This window comes from Prunus persica, chromosome G3 (assembly GCF_000346465.2).
Source record: "Prunus persica cultivar Lovell chromosome G3, Prunus_persica_NCBIv2, whole genome shotgun sequence".
NCBI lineage: Eukaryota > Viridiplantae > Streptophyta > Magnoliopsida > Rosales > Rosaceae > Prunus > Prunus persica.
In genome coordinates, this window is record NC_034011.1 from 4,889,596 (window position 1) to 4,905,884 (window position 16,289).

The 16,289-nt window shown below is 37.0% G+C and overlaps 3 protein-coding genes and 1 non-coding gene across 4 annotated transcripts; 1 reads left to right on the forward strand and 3 right to left on the reverse strand.

The window, feature by feature from the left end:
• Positions 233-3,121, forward strand: LOC18782364 (glyoxylate/hydroxypyruvate reductase A HPR2). Its single transcript, XM_007215655.2, has 2 exons — positions 233-935; positions 2,427-3,121. The coding sequence occupies exons 1-2, from the start codon at positions 288-290 to the stop codon at positions 2,943-2,945; spliced, it is 1,167 nt and encodes a 388-aa protein (XP_007215717.2). The 5' UTR covers positions 233-287; the 3' UTR covers positions 2,946-3,121.
• On the reverse strand, positions 3,279-8,609 carry LOC18782387 (protein disulfide isomerase-like 1-6). Its single transcript, XM_007215577.2, has 12 exons — positions 7,817-8,609; positions 7,418-7,547; positions 7,084-7,249; positions 6,666-6,784; positions 6,030-6,110; positions 5,854-5,943; positions 5,674-5,745; positions 5,525-5,593; positions 5,054-5,134; positions 4,300-4,434; positions 3,770-3,823; positions 3,279-3,683 (listed from the first exon to the last, which is right to left on the reverse strand). The coding sequence occupies exons 1-12, from the start codon at positions 8,332-8,334 to the stop codon at positions 3,567-3,569; spliced, it is 1,632 nt and encodes a 543-aa protein (XP_007215639.1). The 5' UTR covers positions 8,335-8,609; the 3' UTR covers positions 3,279-3,566.
• LOC18782316 lies at positions 9,249-11,710 on the reverse strand. Its single transcript, XM_007215660.2, has 3 exons — positions 10,759-11,710; positions 10,216-10,401; positions 9,249-9,839 (listed from the first exon to the last, which is right to left on the reverse strand). Exons 1-3 carry the CDS (start codon positions 11,224-11,226, stop codon positions 9,555-9,557), a joined length of 939 nt encoding a protein of 312 aa, XP_007215722.1. The 5' UTR covers positions 11,227-11,710; the 3' UTR covers positions 9,249-9,554.
• On the reverse strand, positions 13,010-13,081 carry TRNAM-CAU. The gene has a single exon. It is a non-coding gene; the product is annotated as a tRNA-Met (tRNA).

Here is a 16,289-nt window from a genome sequence, read left to right on the forward strand (position 1 = left end):
TAAATGTTTCAAGTTTTTTTCAATGTTTAATCATTCTGTGACTATTGCTCAATCTAATAGTTCAAAAAAGTTTCTTAAAAGGAGTTCAAGATTGAGTGAACCGTTGAATTTACATTCAACGATGAGTGACCACAAATCTCTTGGACTCCTGTGGTCCAAGAGATCGGGACTGATATATATATATATATATCACATTAATGATTAACAAAATAAACTTTTAATTATTTAGCAAAACAAAATTGCATTATTCTATTAATATAATTTATCTTATTTTTTAAAAATCAAACATGGCTGGTCACTACAACACGCTTGGTTTTGGTTGTAAGCTAATCTCAATCTGCCTTCATCCAACGAGACGTCCACATTTCACTCCATTTCTTCCCTTCCACTGGTCCTCCTCTCTGAACACCACACAACAACAAACAGCCGTCCATCACTACCAGTCCACAAATCCCAACCTTTCCCACCGTTTTGGGTGCCACCAATCGAAACCCAGTACCGAAAATCCAACAATGGAGTCCATAGGCGTTCTCATGCCAGCCCCAATGTCCTCATACTTAGAGCAAGAGCTCGAGAAGCGCTTCAACCTCTTGAAGCTCTGGACCGTCCCTCAAAAACCCCAGTTCCTCAAGGACCATTCCAGCTCCATCCGAGCCGTCGTCGGTAATGCAGGGAACGGAGCGGACGCCGAGCTCATCGAGAAATTGCCGAAGCTGGAGATCGTAGCCAGTTTCAGCGTCGGGGTCGATAAGGTCGATTTGAACAAGTGCAGGGAAAAGGGTATTCGGGTCACCAACACGCCCGATGTTTTGACCGATGACGTGGCGGACCTTGCTATTGGGTTGACGTTGGCTGTGCTGAGAAGGCTCTGTGAGTGTGATCGGTATGTGAGGAGCGGGCAGTGGAAGAAGGGTGACTACAAGTTGACCACCAAGGTTGTGTCTTTTCTCTGTTTTTGGACTTAATTTGCATTGGTTATGCTTCTTTTTTTTTTCATCTACTTACCGTAGAGTTGGTTTGTTTTTCTTTTTTTCTTTTGGTCTCAAGTAATATTGATTATGGTTTTTGTGATTTGTGTCTAGGTTTAAAGTGAAATTTTGAAATTGTGTTTTGTTATTTGTTGCTTTTGGTGGAATACCCAGTTTGAGTTTATGGTAAAAATTTACCCCAAAAAAAGAAAACCCAATTGTTTGAAAGAAATAAGAAACGTGATACTGGTATCGACCAGTTGAATTGATGATAAAGCTTTGTTGTTAAGCACAAGATGTGAAGTCCTGGATTTGATGTTCTTTACTGAGTTTAGAATTTAAAGGCATGAAATAGTAGTGCTTCTGCAGATTAGCAGTCAGTTTAAGTACAGGCTGAAAGATGTCTTCAAGTGCTGTTGTCTGTACTGAAAGCAACTCTTGTACTGATGTATTTAGGATGACATCAACCCATACCCGTTAAAGGGAAAGAGGGTGAGATGGTATTCAGTATTGATTGTTTGTTTCTGATTCTTTTTTGAATAGGTTCTTCTGTAGATGTAATGAGGAAAGCTTGCGGCCGTTGTTGATTGTTTGTTTCTCATTATTGTGTGTTTATGCGTATCTGTGAACCCTTTGTGGTTATGGAGTGTTCATCGCATTCTATTTCTTTGGTTGAAAAATGCTTGCTTACTAGCTGCTTTGCTCTTCGGGCTTGGTGTATTTTTCGTATTGTTTCCAATTTTACAGTAATGCATTTGAAAATTTAGTAACAAAATTCACGTCCATTCTGTACAATACTTTCAAACTAACACGGTTATTTTTTATCTGTTTTGTGTGCAAATGTCAATGCCTGTTGAATTACGCATTTTTCGATTTATTGTTTTCCTGTGTGTGGTTCTTTTGTCATCTCATTGGCAATATCGTGGACTTTGCTATTTCTCAATATTCTGTGTAATTGCTTTTGCTCCTCTGTCTTTCACGTATAAACTGCTTCCCTGTAGGTTTCAAAGAGTTTTGCCACTTTTGTATAAGCTGCTTATGTGCTATGCACATGATAGCATAAGATATGAAGTCCTTTCATGAAATCAAGATTCTCAAGATGTTTTGTTATTATGGTAGTTCGAATGTAATAATTTTGTGACATGTTGATATTTTTGGGTTCTTTACCGCTTTTAATTATGTCTACCATTTTAAAGTTGGAGACAGATGTAGCTCTAATTTGAAATGTCGAGTTTATCAATTGATAGAACAAGTAGTTTTTTTTATATACTTATTTATAGGAATGTAGAACAAATAGCTTTTTTCCCCTTTCTCTTTCCCTTTCTTGGGTCCTGAAATAGAGTTAGTAGTGAATTAGTAACTACGAGCTAGGGAAAAATCTGCCTAAAACATTTCTTTCTTGATTTCAACTTCCATTCATATAGTATCTTTGTTTTAATAGTTGTCCTTTCTTTACAGTTCACTGGAAAAACAGTTGGCATCATCGGTCTGGGAAGAATAGGCAAAGCAGTTGCAAAGAGAGCTGAGGGTTTTAGCTGCCCAATTGCTTACTACTCCAGAACTGCAAAACCAGAGTTGAAGTACAAATACTACCCAAGTGTTGTTGAGTTGGCCTCCAACTGTGATGTTCTAGTTGTTGCATGCCCATTAACTGAAGAGACCCGCCACATTGTCAACAGGGAAGTCATTGATGCTTTGGGTCCAAAGGGTGTTCTCATCAACATTGGGAGAGGCCCTCATGTTGATGAAGCTGAGTTGGTATCCGCTCTGGTAGAAGGCCGGTTAGGTGGGGCGGGGCTCGATGTTTATGAGAAGGAACCAGAAGTGCCCGAGCAGCTGTTTGGACTTGAGAATGTGGTGCTCTTGCCTCATGTGGGAAGCGGCACCGTAGAAACTCGCAATGTCATGGCTGACCTCGTGGTTGAGAATCTTGAGGCTCACTTCTTGAAGAAACCATTGTTGACACCAGTGGTTTAGTACTTGTAGTATCTGAACATGTTGTCCATTGACCACAAATGTCTTCTTCAATAATTTGTTTCTATCAAACAAAAAGAGATGGCTGTTTCTAGGATTGGAAATGAGTCTTGGTGAAACAACTGATTGAAATTTCTCGTTAATTCATTGAAGCATGAATCAGTACATTTTACCCTTAATTGGAAACCTTCTAATCGAGAATTGCTAAATGCAACCTTATGCAGATTTTTCTCTTTAATGGCTTAACAAATCAAATATGGATTGAGATGCTAATTAGAACTTTTTTTCTTGAAAATTATCGTTTGCACTGTGCGATGAACTAGCCACAAAAAAGAATTGCGCCAGTAAAATCCCTGTTGACTGTAAGTGAATAAATATGCACCTTTAGCTAGGCAGCTACTTTTGTGAGGACAAAATTGTCAAGTCTACATATATAATGCTTCACAGAAAAGCTAGATGCCTTAACAAGGGAGTGTATATACCAATTCCACATGCCTAACTTCCTACAGACCATTAAAATAAAAAATAAAAGAAACGTCTTCCTCAGTACTCTAGTTATAAATCACGCAGTAATCAGTATCATATCCTATCTCGAACTCTCGGTATACCAACCAGTATATGTATCTATAATTCATCTTTAGGGACATTATCTTTTTCTTTAGCAACATTATCTTTCGCTTTCAAATGTTTGTTGATAGTTGTGGCCAGGTCCTTCAAGCTGGATTTTGTGGAAAGTTTGATCTGCACAGTGGAAAACATTTCTTGCATAAGATGGCTCTACTGATTGGAATATAACAGAAAAATCAGGATGTGTAATGACTAATTACCGGATTGGCTTTATCATTGGCTGTGTAAAATAAGAGTGTTGGATAGTCGTTTACCTGCAATAACAAACAATAATAACTGAGATAGATTTCAAAATCATCACTCTAGCGTCTCATCAACTGAAAACTTCATGGTTATAGACTCAGAGTTGGTTCTCATTGATGATATTTCTGCCATATTAAATTGGTTGGAAATTGACACCCTCTGCCTATATGTACAATGCCTCACTATTTTCAGAGGACCAAACAAGGATTCACAGCCAGAATTTATCAAGCTATTGAAACAAAGAAGACAACCGGAACTCTAAATGCTCTAGCAGGACATAAGTAAATGCTATAAGATGTGCTTGAAACAAAGGCATATTCATAACTAGCCCTCTCCCTATGCTCTAAGATGCTATGAACACAGGATGAGAGAGTTCATGTCTGTATCTCCTTAATGCTTACCAATGTCCAAGGTCATGGATTACATGAAAAGCTAGGGTTTTATCCAATATTGAAAACCAATACATGATCCCAAAAATAACACTTACTTGCAGTTTTGGATGTTCATTTGCAGAAGCATCTATTCTTGCGAAGACTAGATTATCCAAACCTTTAAAGTGCTTAGCCAACTTCTCAACGTGTATGCTAGTGGTCTCGCAGTTGATGCACCATGGTGTGAACACCTGTTTCACAATGATGATAAATATTCTATGGGCATAGTCAAAATAGTCTCTCTATAGAAAATTCTGAAACCTCAACACCAATTAAGATTTAAAAAATTCTAGAAGTTGGGTGGGGTATATAGTTAAGTATATTCAAAAAATTCGCTCACCGTCACCACTATCATATGGAGATCAAGGTTATTCTTGAATTCCATAATTCTTTGTTTTAAAGAAGTGGTTTCTTCTATGTATCTTGACCAATGGAACTCGAGATTACTAGTACAAAAATATGATGAATTCTACAATTCTTTGTATTTTCAGTGGTTTTTTGTCTGCTTTATGCAATGGCTTCTTTTTCGGGAAAAATAGGTGCAGTACCTGTATCAATGTACAATGTACATGCTCATATATTAAAGAATATCAAAAAATACAATCATAACATAGCCCAGCCAAACTAACAGCACTGATATTCCATATTTCATATTTCATATTTTGTTTGATAAGCAAGACAAATCCTAACATAAAAGTGCATAATTATATATAACAGAAACATTATTACATACTTTTCTTTTTCAAACATGAGGAACTTCCGCTTAGATGTGATCAAGTGAGCAGAAGTAGAAGGGAGAAACACACATACCTCTAGTAGAACATTCTTGTGACTATTCAAAACCTTGTCATCAAATGTCTTTCCTACAATGCCCTGGACAGTTTCATTTGTCTGCAATTTTCGCAGTTGTAACGAAGTGAGATCAAAATATGTGATATAGCTTATATTTAAAAAATTCATAAAAATGTGACGCATCTCCCAGATTTATTGGCTGATTTAGACAATACTTTATGTTATAGAACTATAAGTTTACAAGAAGTGCCTTCATATTTGTTCTTAATGGCTATGTTAAACACCACACTACAGTTTTGGTTGGTTCACAGTTCACCAGCTCAGCGAATAACATCAACTTTTTGGCTGAAGGATAATGTAACACAGAGAACCAATCATGCAACTATTGTCCAAAAGTATCCTAATAGAAAAGAAACTAAGATAGGATTCCAAGATTAAGTTATCATCACCGATCCAAAAAACCTTTGAGGAGGAAGGGAGGGGACTCACGTTATCAGGTATTGGTTGCGATTTGAAGTGCGTAGATAGAGTACCATGCAGAAGCCCTGAGCAGAACTCCTACAAAAGCCAATTCAGAATTTTAGTGGCCTAGGTAGATATTCTTCACAAGGAAAATTCACAACATGAGAAATTGTTACTTTGATATTGCTTGGTGTTGGATCTGACTCTAATAAATATTTAGAGTTGACGCTGATATCAAAAGCAGTCACCTGTTCAGAGCACATACAAAACCTGATTAGTTATAGCCTTATTAAAAGCTTATTTGACAAAGAACAAGAACTCATAGTCAACATCTAGTTCAGATGTGGGAAACTGACCACAGTACTATTTGATTCTTCAAGCCCAAATAATGTTAAGTACGGCTTAGCAAGGTTTTCATCTGTATTGTCTATATATATAAACAGTATCTGGATCAAGAGAATGACAAAGGAAAAATCATTAGTAGGTTTAACCAGTTCACCCAATAGCTTCAACATTTAGTACATTTGAGTACCTTTGACTTGAACTGTCTAGCTACATCTTGAAGGGGCTCAAGAAGTTTCTTAAAGTCATCTGCCTCTGCAAAGACAAGAACCTAGGCAATAATAGAGAGTCATTAAACAAAATAACCTTGCAAGTATGCTTTCGCATTTCCAAATTGTGATTGATACTGAGCTTCAAGAAAAGTGTAACCCTTAAAAGTTAATGTACGTCCACAAATATTATTTTGACATATGATTTACATTGAATGACAGAAACCTGCAAATTGTCATTTTGAGTATCTTGAATTCCAGAATCCAGAAGGGAGATGAACAGTTTCCACAAGTTTGGAAGATCTTAATGTAGCTTTTGATTACTGTTTCTCAAATAATCTAATTCAGAAGGCCAAACTTGGCTCTTAATTGTGTACCGAGTGTACTAGTTCAATTTACAATTTTGAGTATTGTACACGTGATTGTTGTTTCTTATTTATTTATTTTCAATGACCTTTTTTGTTTAATATTGTCCAGACTTCAAATTTTCATCTGCAACAAGGTACGTGGTAAAACAATATAAAAATTTAACAAAAAGACGTAGACATATATATAATAATAATACAATTTATGATTGAAGCTTAAAAAAGATATGATGTATTGGAAGAAACATCAACCTGAAGTTTAATAGGGCTGGAGTAAACTCTGGCGGAATTTGTTTCAGTCAGTTTGTTAACCAATGGAAGCTTGTTATAGTCTAGAAACTGCAAAATTTTGTCCGTTTCAAAGGTCCCTTCTGCAAAACCAAACAAATTCATGAATATGTTAGAATAAGTCCGTAACTAAAAAATATGTCTACTTATTGTTCACAGAATATAAACTTCATTTAATAACAAAAATGAGCAAAAATCACATATTGACCAAGTTGAACAAGCAAGCAGGAAAACAATAAATTTCATCACCTTGGAAAAAAAGGAGATATAAATTACACAAAGCACAAATACAACAAGAATAAAATTGAACTACAAATAACAAGCTTTTCTGAGAGAAAAATTGTTTCAGTAACAGATAAGTTTTACTCATTCACCAACTCACCATATGAAGTATATCTTTCTGGCTCACTTTTCACAATTCCAAGGGAAAGATTAGTTGGTTTGACATTTGGAAAGAGAACTTTAGCAACCTCGATGTTGCTTACTCCTACAAACTGGATTGCATTGTCCGCTGCTGCTGCTTTTACAAATTCTTCGTAGTCAGGCCCCTGAATAATTTCAGAACAAACATATAAGCCCAAGAATATAAATACTGTCCAAACAAATATACAATCAAGGCAGAGGCCTCATTCTAACCCCAGATTCAAAATCAGGTTGACAGTATTTCTTGTGTAGCATTCTAAGATAATCTTGAAAAACAATAAACGTGCACCAACCTCAAATTTTTCAAACAGACCAACAACAAACATATGGTGCTTTTTGAGAAACTCTTCTGCCTCTGTCACTGAGCTTATCCTAATAACAGGTTCACCAGTTTTCTTCCTTGCCCAAATCACTATTTCTTCCCTGAATCAAAATTTGCCCAACAAGAACATTAATGGAAATGCACAACTCAGTTGATGTATATATTCAAACACATACGTACATTATATCCATGCTGCACAGAAATGATTAAAAATTGTTCAAGTCAAACACACTATAAGGCCAATAACAAGCACATAAAGCACAGAATTTTTCTGCTGAGTTATATTTTATCATCTCACTGACGACCAAACAACAAAGATTCACATAAAATATTTCAATTAAACAGTTTGACCAATTTGAGAGCTACTTACGCAGAAAAGCCACCGGTGTACACTTGAGAGGTGCCATTGACAAACAGAAGCAGAGTAGGGAACCCTTTGATCTCAAGAGACAACGCCGTTTTCGGATGCCGCTCGGCATCAAGCTTAGCCAACAAAAGGGGGCTTCCCAATTCTTTCAATGAAGTTGCAGCCTCAGCAAACTGAGGCATAAGCTCAGCGCTCCTAGAGCACCAAGGGGCATACCCAAGAACCAGAACAAACTCATGCCCTTCAATGACCCTCTTTGTGTTGTCATGGTTAAGCTCAAGAACAATCCTCTGGGCTTTGGTTAACACCTCTGCCTCTGAGGACCTCACACTGGCACTGGAACCTTCTTGCTCTTCTTCTTGTTCCACTTGTTCATCCAATGCCAATAGCTCCTCCAATTCACCATCTTCATTTTCATCTGTGGTGGGTTCAGAGGCTTTGATGGAAGTTAGGAAATTGACTAATAGGAGAAGGGTGAGGGTTAAAAGGATCAATCTTGAAGTGGGTTTTGGTCTAAACATGGTGTTGAGCAATGGGTTTATCAGAATTTTGCAGAGGAAAGTGCGGTTCTTGTGGATCTTGAATGAGACCTATGGGGTAAAAGACAGGGTCTTTGTGAGAAGCTTTTATATCAGAGAGAGAACTGAGAAGGGGTTCTGCGTAACATGAAGATGAAAATGGTGGTCTTTAATATCTAGTGTCAGTCAAATATAATAGAAAGGTAATGTCCAATTCCCTTGATTGATGCTATTGCCTTTCACTGCCTTGATTGATGCAATTGTTGCCTTTGTATTTTTCTTTTTTCTTTTCGTAATATTATTAGAATAAATAAATGAAATTGTCAATTTTTAGTTATTTTAGAAAATCTCAAATATTCCCTTTTTATTGAAATTTTATTTTGAATATAACACGAACTATTTCTTATTGCTTGTACATCCTTATCGTGGTAGCCACTACGAACCATGTTTTCAGGTACAAAATAAGGTTGACCATCGCAGAGTCATTATGAAACTGTTGCCATAATGAGTTTCCCTTCCAACGATTCACTTCTTTCTTGTAGATAAAATTGAGTGCGATCACAAAATTAATAATAAATGCTAGAAACTTCACGGTTTTTTTCGAAAGAAAATATTTTTGCTCACTATTTTAATCCAAAGTGAGAATACATACTAAATTACCGGTAATCATTAACGTAGAAATTACAATATTCTGTTTATGTTGGAAGCTGTTATTTGCAACCCAAAATATTCTATTTATTTTGAAGTACTAATAACAATTTTCTTTTTCTTTTCTCATATAAATATTGTACTTATGTCTAAAAGGAGGTTGCTTTAAGGTTTAGCGCCTAGAGATTATGATTTGGTGTTAAAGGACTTGTAAAGTAAGATATCAGCTAGAAGAGGTGAGCAGAGGATTTGACCCTCCAATTATATGACTCGGAACATTGTGCTGCACATCCAAAACTTCATTGTCGTTGAAATCGTTCATACAATACAACATGCATAACACAAATTCAAACTTATTTACATTCATTTGCACAATCCTCACAGAGGATCACAACTAAACCAGTGTCAGGAATTGTCAAAGGAGGGATTTTAATCAGGCCAGAAAAGAAAGCGACAATTTTAACTTGTCGAAAATGAGCAACTCAACTCAAATTGCAGTACTCTGTATGCTCCATGAAATTTCACAAGCAATGAGTAACAGATACTGCAAGTATGCACCTCAATGCTAAAGGACATCACTCATAAGTGCATGAACTCTTCTTGAACTTGATGGGTTTGGTAAAAGTGGGATCCAGAACCAAAGGGCACGAGATTCGCCTTCGATGCTTTGTTTTCACTAGCTTCCCTACCACAAATGCTCGAGACCGGATTTCTAACTTTAAGGTCAATGGAATTGGAACCAACCCGCCAGTCTTTGTGTATGTCAAACTTGATGCAGCCCCGTATAGAGGAACCTTAGTTCCTTGCAAGTTCACTGATACCGTTCGGAGACTCTTTCTTGGCTGATAATATTTCTTCAACTGCAACAACAAAGTTAGCAAAAGTTAAAACTTACCATGAGGTTCCAATGGCAATGGAACAGCCATTGATCTTTATTGGATTGGTTCAATATGCTTTGCTCTTTTGCCTATTTTGTGCAACATGCTATAACTTAACCTAAATACTCAACTTTCATTGTTTGTTAACATAGCATCTTAGTGGTGTAAATTACGATTTTGGTTCCTGTGTTCTGACCTGAAAACCATTTAGGTCCCTTGCAAATTGGCAAATTGAAACTTCAGGAACCCAAATGTCGAAAAACAGAAACCAAAATGGTAGTTTACCCTTAAGATTAAGCAGATTGATCACCAATTTTCTTAGAGATTAAAATGGTATTCATGGAGCACAGAATCCAACCTGGCCAGTTGCCACAGAAATCTCTGAGTAGGCGAGAATGATAGGTGCGGAGCTAACATGAATTCCAAACATTGAAGCAGAGTTGTGCACACTCAATCTTAATGAGCCATTCACTGTCAACATCTTTGTTGGAACCCCACTGGAATCTGAACCCTCACCAATATAGAAGTTACTAATTTCCAAGCTCTGCAAGAATCACAAGTCCTCCGTTAGACCAAAACAATCTCATCCTGTTTGCAACAGCAAAATTCCCACTTCATGCTACATTATCCTTGAATTAAAACCCCCACGCATTTTTCTTTTTTTGCCTAATACACCAACTTATCATAAAGGGGATTTTGAAAATAGAAAACCAACAAGTCCAATTCCTACAAATAATCATTCTTCATCATGTCCCACACTATAAAAGGCTAAGGAACACATTGTTCAACATCAGAATAAGAACTTAAGACAAAATTCAGTATCAAGTGATGATAAAGACATAAATACTATAGAAAATTTGGAAAAAATATTAGACAATGACAAGTTGTAAAATTAGCGTACCTTGACTACAACCGTTGCATTGTAAGGCCTGCTTGCACCCCATATGATCAAGCAGAAGATAGTGAACAACATCACAAAGCTAAGGAGAGCAATGCAGACCTGCACACGCCGCGAGAGCCCCTTATCAAAATCATCATAAGCCCCTTCTTCCATTATCACCTTACACTCTGGCCACCCCTTGTCATTCCTCGGCTTCCTACCGCCTTTTCTACCCGAAGAGGACCTGAAAATCCCCGAGAATCTACTCGCAGAGGAGTTCCTTGAGTGACGACCAAAGGAGGGGTGTGAGGGTGACTCCATGGGACTGTTGTTGTAGATTGGAGTGGCCTGCATTGATGAGGACTTGTCTCCATCATGAGAGTCCCTAGAAGGGCTCTGCACATAGTATACAGGTACCTTTGGGGACCTTGATGGTGATGATGGAGCCAAGCTTGTGACATCAGACTCAGATTTTGTTGAATGCATCATTTCCTAGTAGTAACTATGCAGGATTGGAATTACAAGACAAGGCTCTGTGCCAAAAACTTAAAACACAAATTTGGAAATTACCAAGTTCACAAACTAGTTGATGGAGCAAGAAAACACTAAAAATTGAATGGAATTTCACCAAAGCTTCAAACTTTGAGCAAATTCTCTGAAACCCAGAAAAGGGTTGGAAATACATGAACAGGTTTCCATGCTAAAGTGAAGAAGTTGACCGATTGAACTGTGTACTAGAAAGAGAAATGAACAAAATTGAAAACCCTTTACGGAATTTTCACAATTGAACTACTTCAACAGATGAGATGGTGATAAAGAATAGTCAAGATTGTATCAAATGCCACCACAAATCACTGTCTGTTTCTCTCTGCTGTGTCTCTCTCTCTCCATATGTAAGCAAAACAAAGATAGCAATTGTAGTGAAGCTTTCTTTTTCTTTTTCTTTTTCTTTTTGCACTCAACGACCAATGAGAAGCTGTGCATGCCCCCACTTGACACTTTGTTTTTTAGCCAACACCAGTTGTGAATTGGGCAAGTAAGTGTCGGCAGAACATATATTCTTGTTATTATATTCCCCCATAAATAATTGTCTAATTATGTAATTGGGATTATATATGTTATCTGTAGATATGTGACACCGACGCTCCTAATAGTATTATTTGTTTTGATGGGTGTTTTGACAAACTACCTAATAAGATTCGGAGCCTAGTGCTTGTGACTTTTTATTTTATTTTATTTTATCTGCATGATTGTCCATAAATAAATGTTTAATAATATTTACGTTTATGCTTTTCTTTGGTGGTGCTTTGGAAAATGTTTTGTTTGAGTATGTGTTATAAATTTTCTCATCCTATTCCTATCATGACATAAGAGGTATGAGACTTATGAACCACGCAGACCACAAAAATATATTTTTATTTACATTTATAAAAAATAAAAAACCACAACCAAAATAGCTACACAACAAAGTCAAGCACCTACACTTTGCCACGTGCTTTGCGTGCTAAGGGTGGGTGGGAATAAGTCTATTCATGATACAAGAGAAAAAGGAAAGGAGGTGATTTAGAACTTGAATTTTCTTCTTTGGGCCATTTAAGGGCAAGACGTTTGGTAATTTTTTTCTCTGTTCAAAAGACACTTCATTCGATTAGGTATTATAAGTTAAGCACATTGGAAAGGTCTTCTTCTATCCTAACATGAAAATTGAGACACACAAATACATTCTTAACAAAAAGATGCATCGTCTCATTACAGATAAAGTGATCATACATATATGACAGTCCCGATCTCTTGGACCACAGGAGTCCAAGAGATTATGGTCACTCACCGTTGGATATTAATCTAATGGTTTAAAAAAGTTTATTAAAATGAGTACAAGAGTGAGTGAACCGTTGAATTTACATCCAACGGTTAGTGACCACAAATTTCTTGGACCCCTGTGGTCCAAGAGATCAGGACTAACATATATGAATAGTACGAAACTAAATAAATTCTTCACTTCCAAAACCTTCTTCTTTTTTTTTATAAATTTACTTTGCCTATTTTATTTTTTCCTTTTAAGTAATGTTAGAGGAGAAACTAAAAATTGGAAAGAAAAAAAAAACAACAAAAGAAAACAATGTCATCGATGCTGGTGAAGTATTGGGTTTATTAATAGTGAACGGACTAGAAGCCCAATAGTGAGTAAATTACAAGCAAAAAGGTCCAATAACAAGCCGAAAAATCCAAACATGAAAAAGACAAAAAAAAAGCGTTTGGAAGCCTTCTCTTATATCAGAGCCAGGTTTCGATCCTGGGACCTGTGGGTTATGGGCCCACCACGCTTCCGCTGCGCCACTCTGATTTGTTGAACATTGTCTACGCTTACTCGTATTTAACCACGTCTTTCTAAAAGCAACCCCCTTAAATATGCATATATGGCTAGTCTTCTTCTACAATGTAATTTCTGCCATCGGATCCTTTTTTTTTTCCCATGTCTCACTAATTTATATATTTTGCATCCAACACTTCCATGGGTTCTCTGTTTTTTTCTTTTTTGCCTACAAATATTTTTTTGTAACCTTTGAATTATATAAAGTTACATACTTTCCAAATTGTCGTTGTAATTCCTCCATAATCCATATATACTTTGTTCGAAAATTTTAACTAACAAAAAAATTATTGGCGTGACTTGTGGATTATTGACTTTCCTTGCACACCAAGGATTTCTATATTAATTGTAATTGATTTACTTTAATTTCTGATTTCATACTATAAATAAAAATATGAATTTATTATTTTACTTGGCCACTAAGGCCCGTTGTATTATAAATATAACTTTCTACAAAGAGAAGAATATACAGAAAATTCCCATAAATAAATATTCTCTCATAATTTCTCATATTTTAATATGGTATTCGATCATCGATCTTAGGATTGCTAACTCTATTTTCAAACCCTCACCACCATGGGGGATGATGATTTTTTCATTCCTCATGGAGGTAGCACCATCGACCCTGCCTCTCATTCTCACCCAACCTTAGCCGAATTGAGTGCTCATATGCCTTAGTTTGTAGAGATGCAGAACCAGACCTCGACCCTAGCCAAATTGAGTGCTCAGATGGCTAAGTTTCTAATTATGCATAACCAGACCCCGAACCTGATCCTAACTTAGGATCCGACCAAGACCTTGGTTTCGACCCCGATCTTCGAGAATTCATTTTCAAAAAGACCCAGACCCCGAATATGTCTCTAATTTTGACCCAGATACTGACTCCGACTCAAACTCAAACCTCAACTCCGGCTCATATTCTGATCCAGATTCCTACTCAACCTATATCTTATGCATCTTTCGCTGCATAGATTACGACTTCCCGACTAACGACCCCAACACATGGAGAGATTGCCCATCCTATGGTAATCTGAGACACACTCGTGAGACGTTTCAAATTGCATGGCTACCCTGAATGATGGGCTACTGTTAAAGATAGAACACAATGCGATACTACTAGTAATGATACTGGTATTGGATTCCATACTTTAGATAAGAGTGATTCCTAGGCTGGATAATTGATTCTGGTGCAACTGATCATATGAAGTTTGATCCTGATGATTTTCTGAAACTACCCAAAAGATCGAACACAAAGCGATACTACAAGTAATGGTACTGGTTATGAATTTCATACTTCAGATAAGAGTGATTCCACAGGCTGGATAATTGATTTCGGTGCAACTAATCATATAACATTTGATCTTAATGATTTTATGAATACTACCCAACCTAGAGGAACTTGCATTGCTAACGCTAATAGAGTTACTTATCCTGTGGCAGGGGATGGCATTGTTGCTCTCTCATCGTCTCTCTCATTATCTAATATTCTTGTTTTATCTCTATCAAGTAAATTGATGTTCGTTGGTCAAATTAATGAACAATTGAATTGTGTGTACTAATTTACTCGAGTTTATGTTTCCTATAGGATATTCACACTAAGGAGATTTTTGGTCGTTGTACTAAGTGATGAGGTGACAAGACCTGCCCCGAATTTCTCAAAATCTATGACTGATCTTATGGTATTTCTGACATCATACTAATGTCAGGCCCACTTACTAGCTACATAGCCTATTTTCCAAAACAAGGAAAAGAGGAATGAGACTTTCTGCCGAAATTTCGGCATAGTCTTCCCTGCAAAACGGACATTTCCCAAAATTTTTAATCTGTCAAAATAAAGTAAAATAGTCCCAACTGCAAAATGTACAATATAGCAGCACACAATTTACATAATAAGTCTCCGGCTTTACATCCAACCCTAGCATGGGCGATAACAGAGCATATCTAAACAATTCCAGTTTACAAACGCAATAAAGTTCAACGAAAATAAAAACAAAGAAAGGCAGCCCTACAGAAGTCTGGGGCTCAATAGTGCAAGTAACGTCTTGGCCGCTCGTTTCAAGTCTAGATACTACCTGGGGGGCGCAAAACAGAAAAGTTGTGAGTGGACAAAAACAAAGTTTTGTTATACTTGAAAACAACATACTAACCTCGCCGTTTGAAAAACGATGCTAAAAACATGCAATTCAATCTATTCATACTTAATCAAGGTGAAATCGAAGTACTTTCACATCCCCGATATCATATAATAATATCCAAGTCAAATCCTTCGGCTCCAACCAAACCTGTCCCCGAAACATAAAGCTTATAAAACGGAATATGTAAAGATAGCTTTAAAATAGTTAAACGTATGTATATATATAAAACCGGCCAAAACTTAGGTTGTAAAACGAGTTTCAAAACTTCAAAATCGATCCTAACCAACCTAATTATCAGCTAGATCATGCTGAAAGGATTAGAAAGCATACCTGGATTGACAAAAATTGTGGCCGGAATCGTCGAAAACGACGTGGGAAAGTTTAGATAAAAACTGGCCCTTTTCGAGCTTGTTTCAGTGACTGGAGTTGCCTACTCTGGCCGAAATGGGGCGCGATGGAGAGAGGGTGGCAGGCTGGTCTTTTTGGTACTGGCCCCGTCGCCTGGGGTGGTCGAACGGGAGAACTACCGACCAAAATATGGCCGGCTGGAGCTGTTAAGCGAAAGAGGGAGGTGAGGTTAGGAAGGAGAGGGTGTGAGAGAGAGAGAGAGAGAGAGATCTGGTGGTTTTTAAAAATCTAACTTCGAAATGTTTACAGTTGTGCCACTACACTTCCGTTGATCGTAACTTCTTCGTTGAAACTCCGATTTGAGCCTATTATGTGTCTACGAACTTGTATCGACGTGCTCAACACAATAGTGTCATTTAATTCCCCACAATCCTACCAGATTAAAAAGTGACCAAAGTGACCCTATCCCAAGGGTAAAATTGTAATTTCAACATTAAATAAAAGATATTTAATAATTTATATATATATATTAAATAAATGGTTAACAGTGTGATGCATTCCTCTGATAGCAAACAAAAGCAAATCTGGTTGTGGCACCGTCTTCTGCAGGATTTATTCTTAGATTTTAAGGACTACGACTTCAAATGTGACACATGTATTTTGGTCGAGAGTCACCGTGTGCCTTATCCAATGAGTAC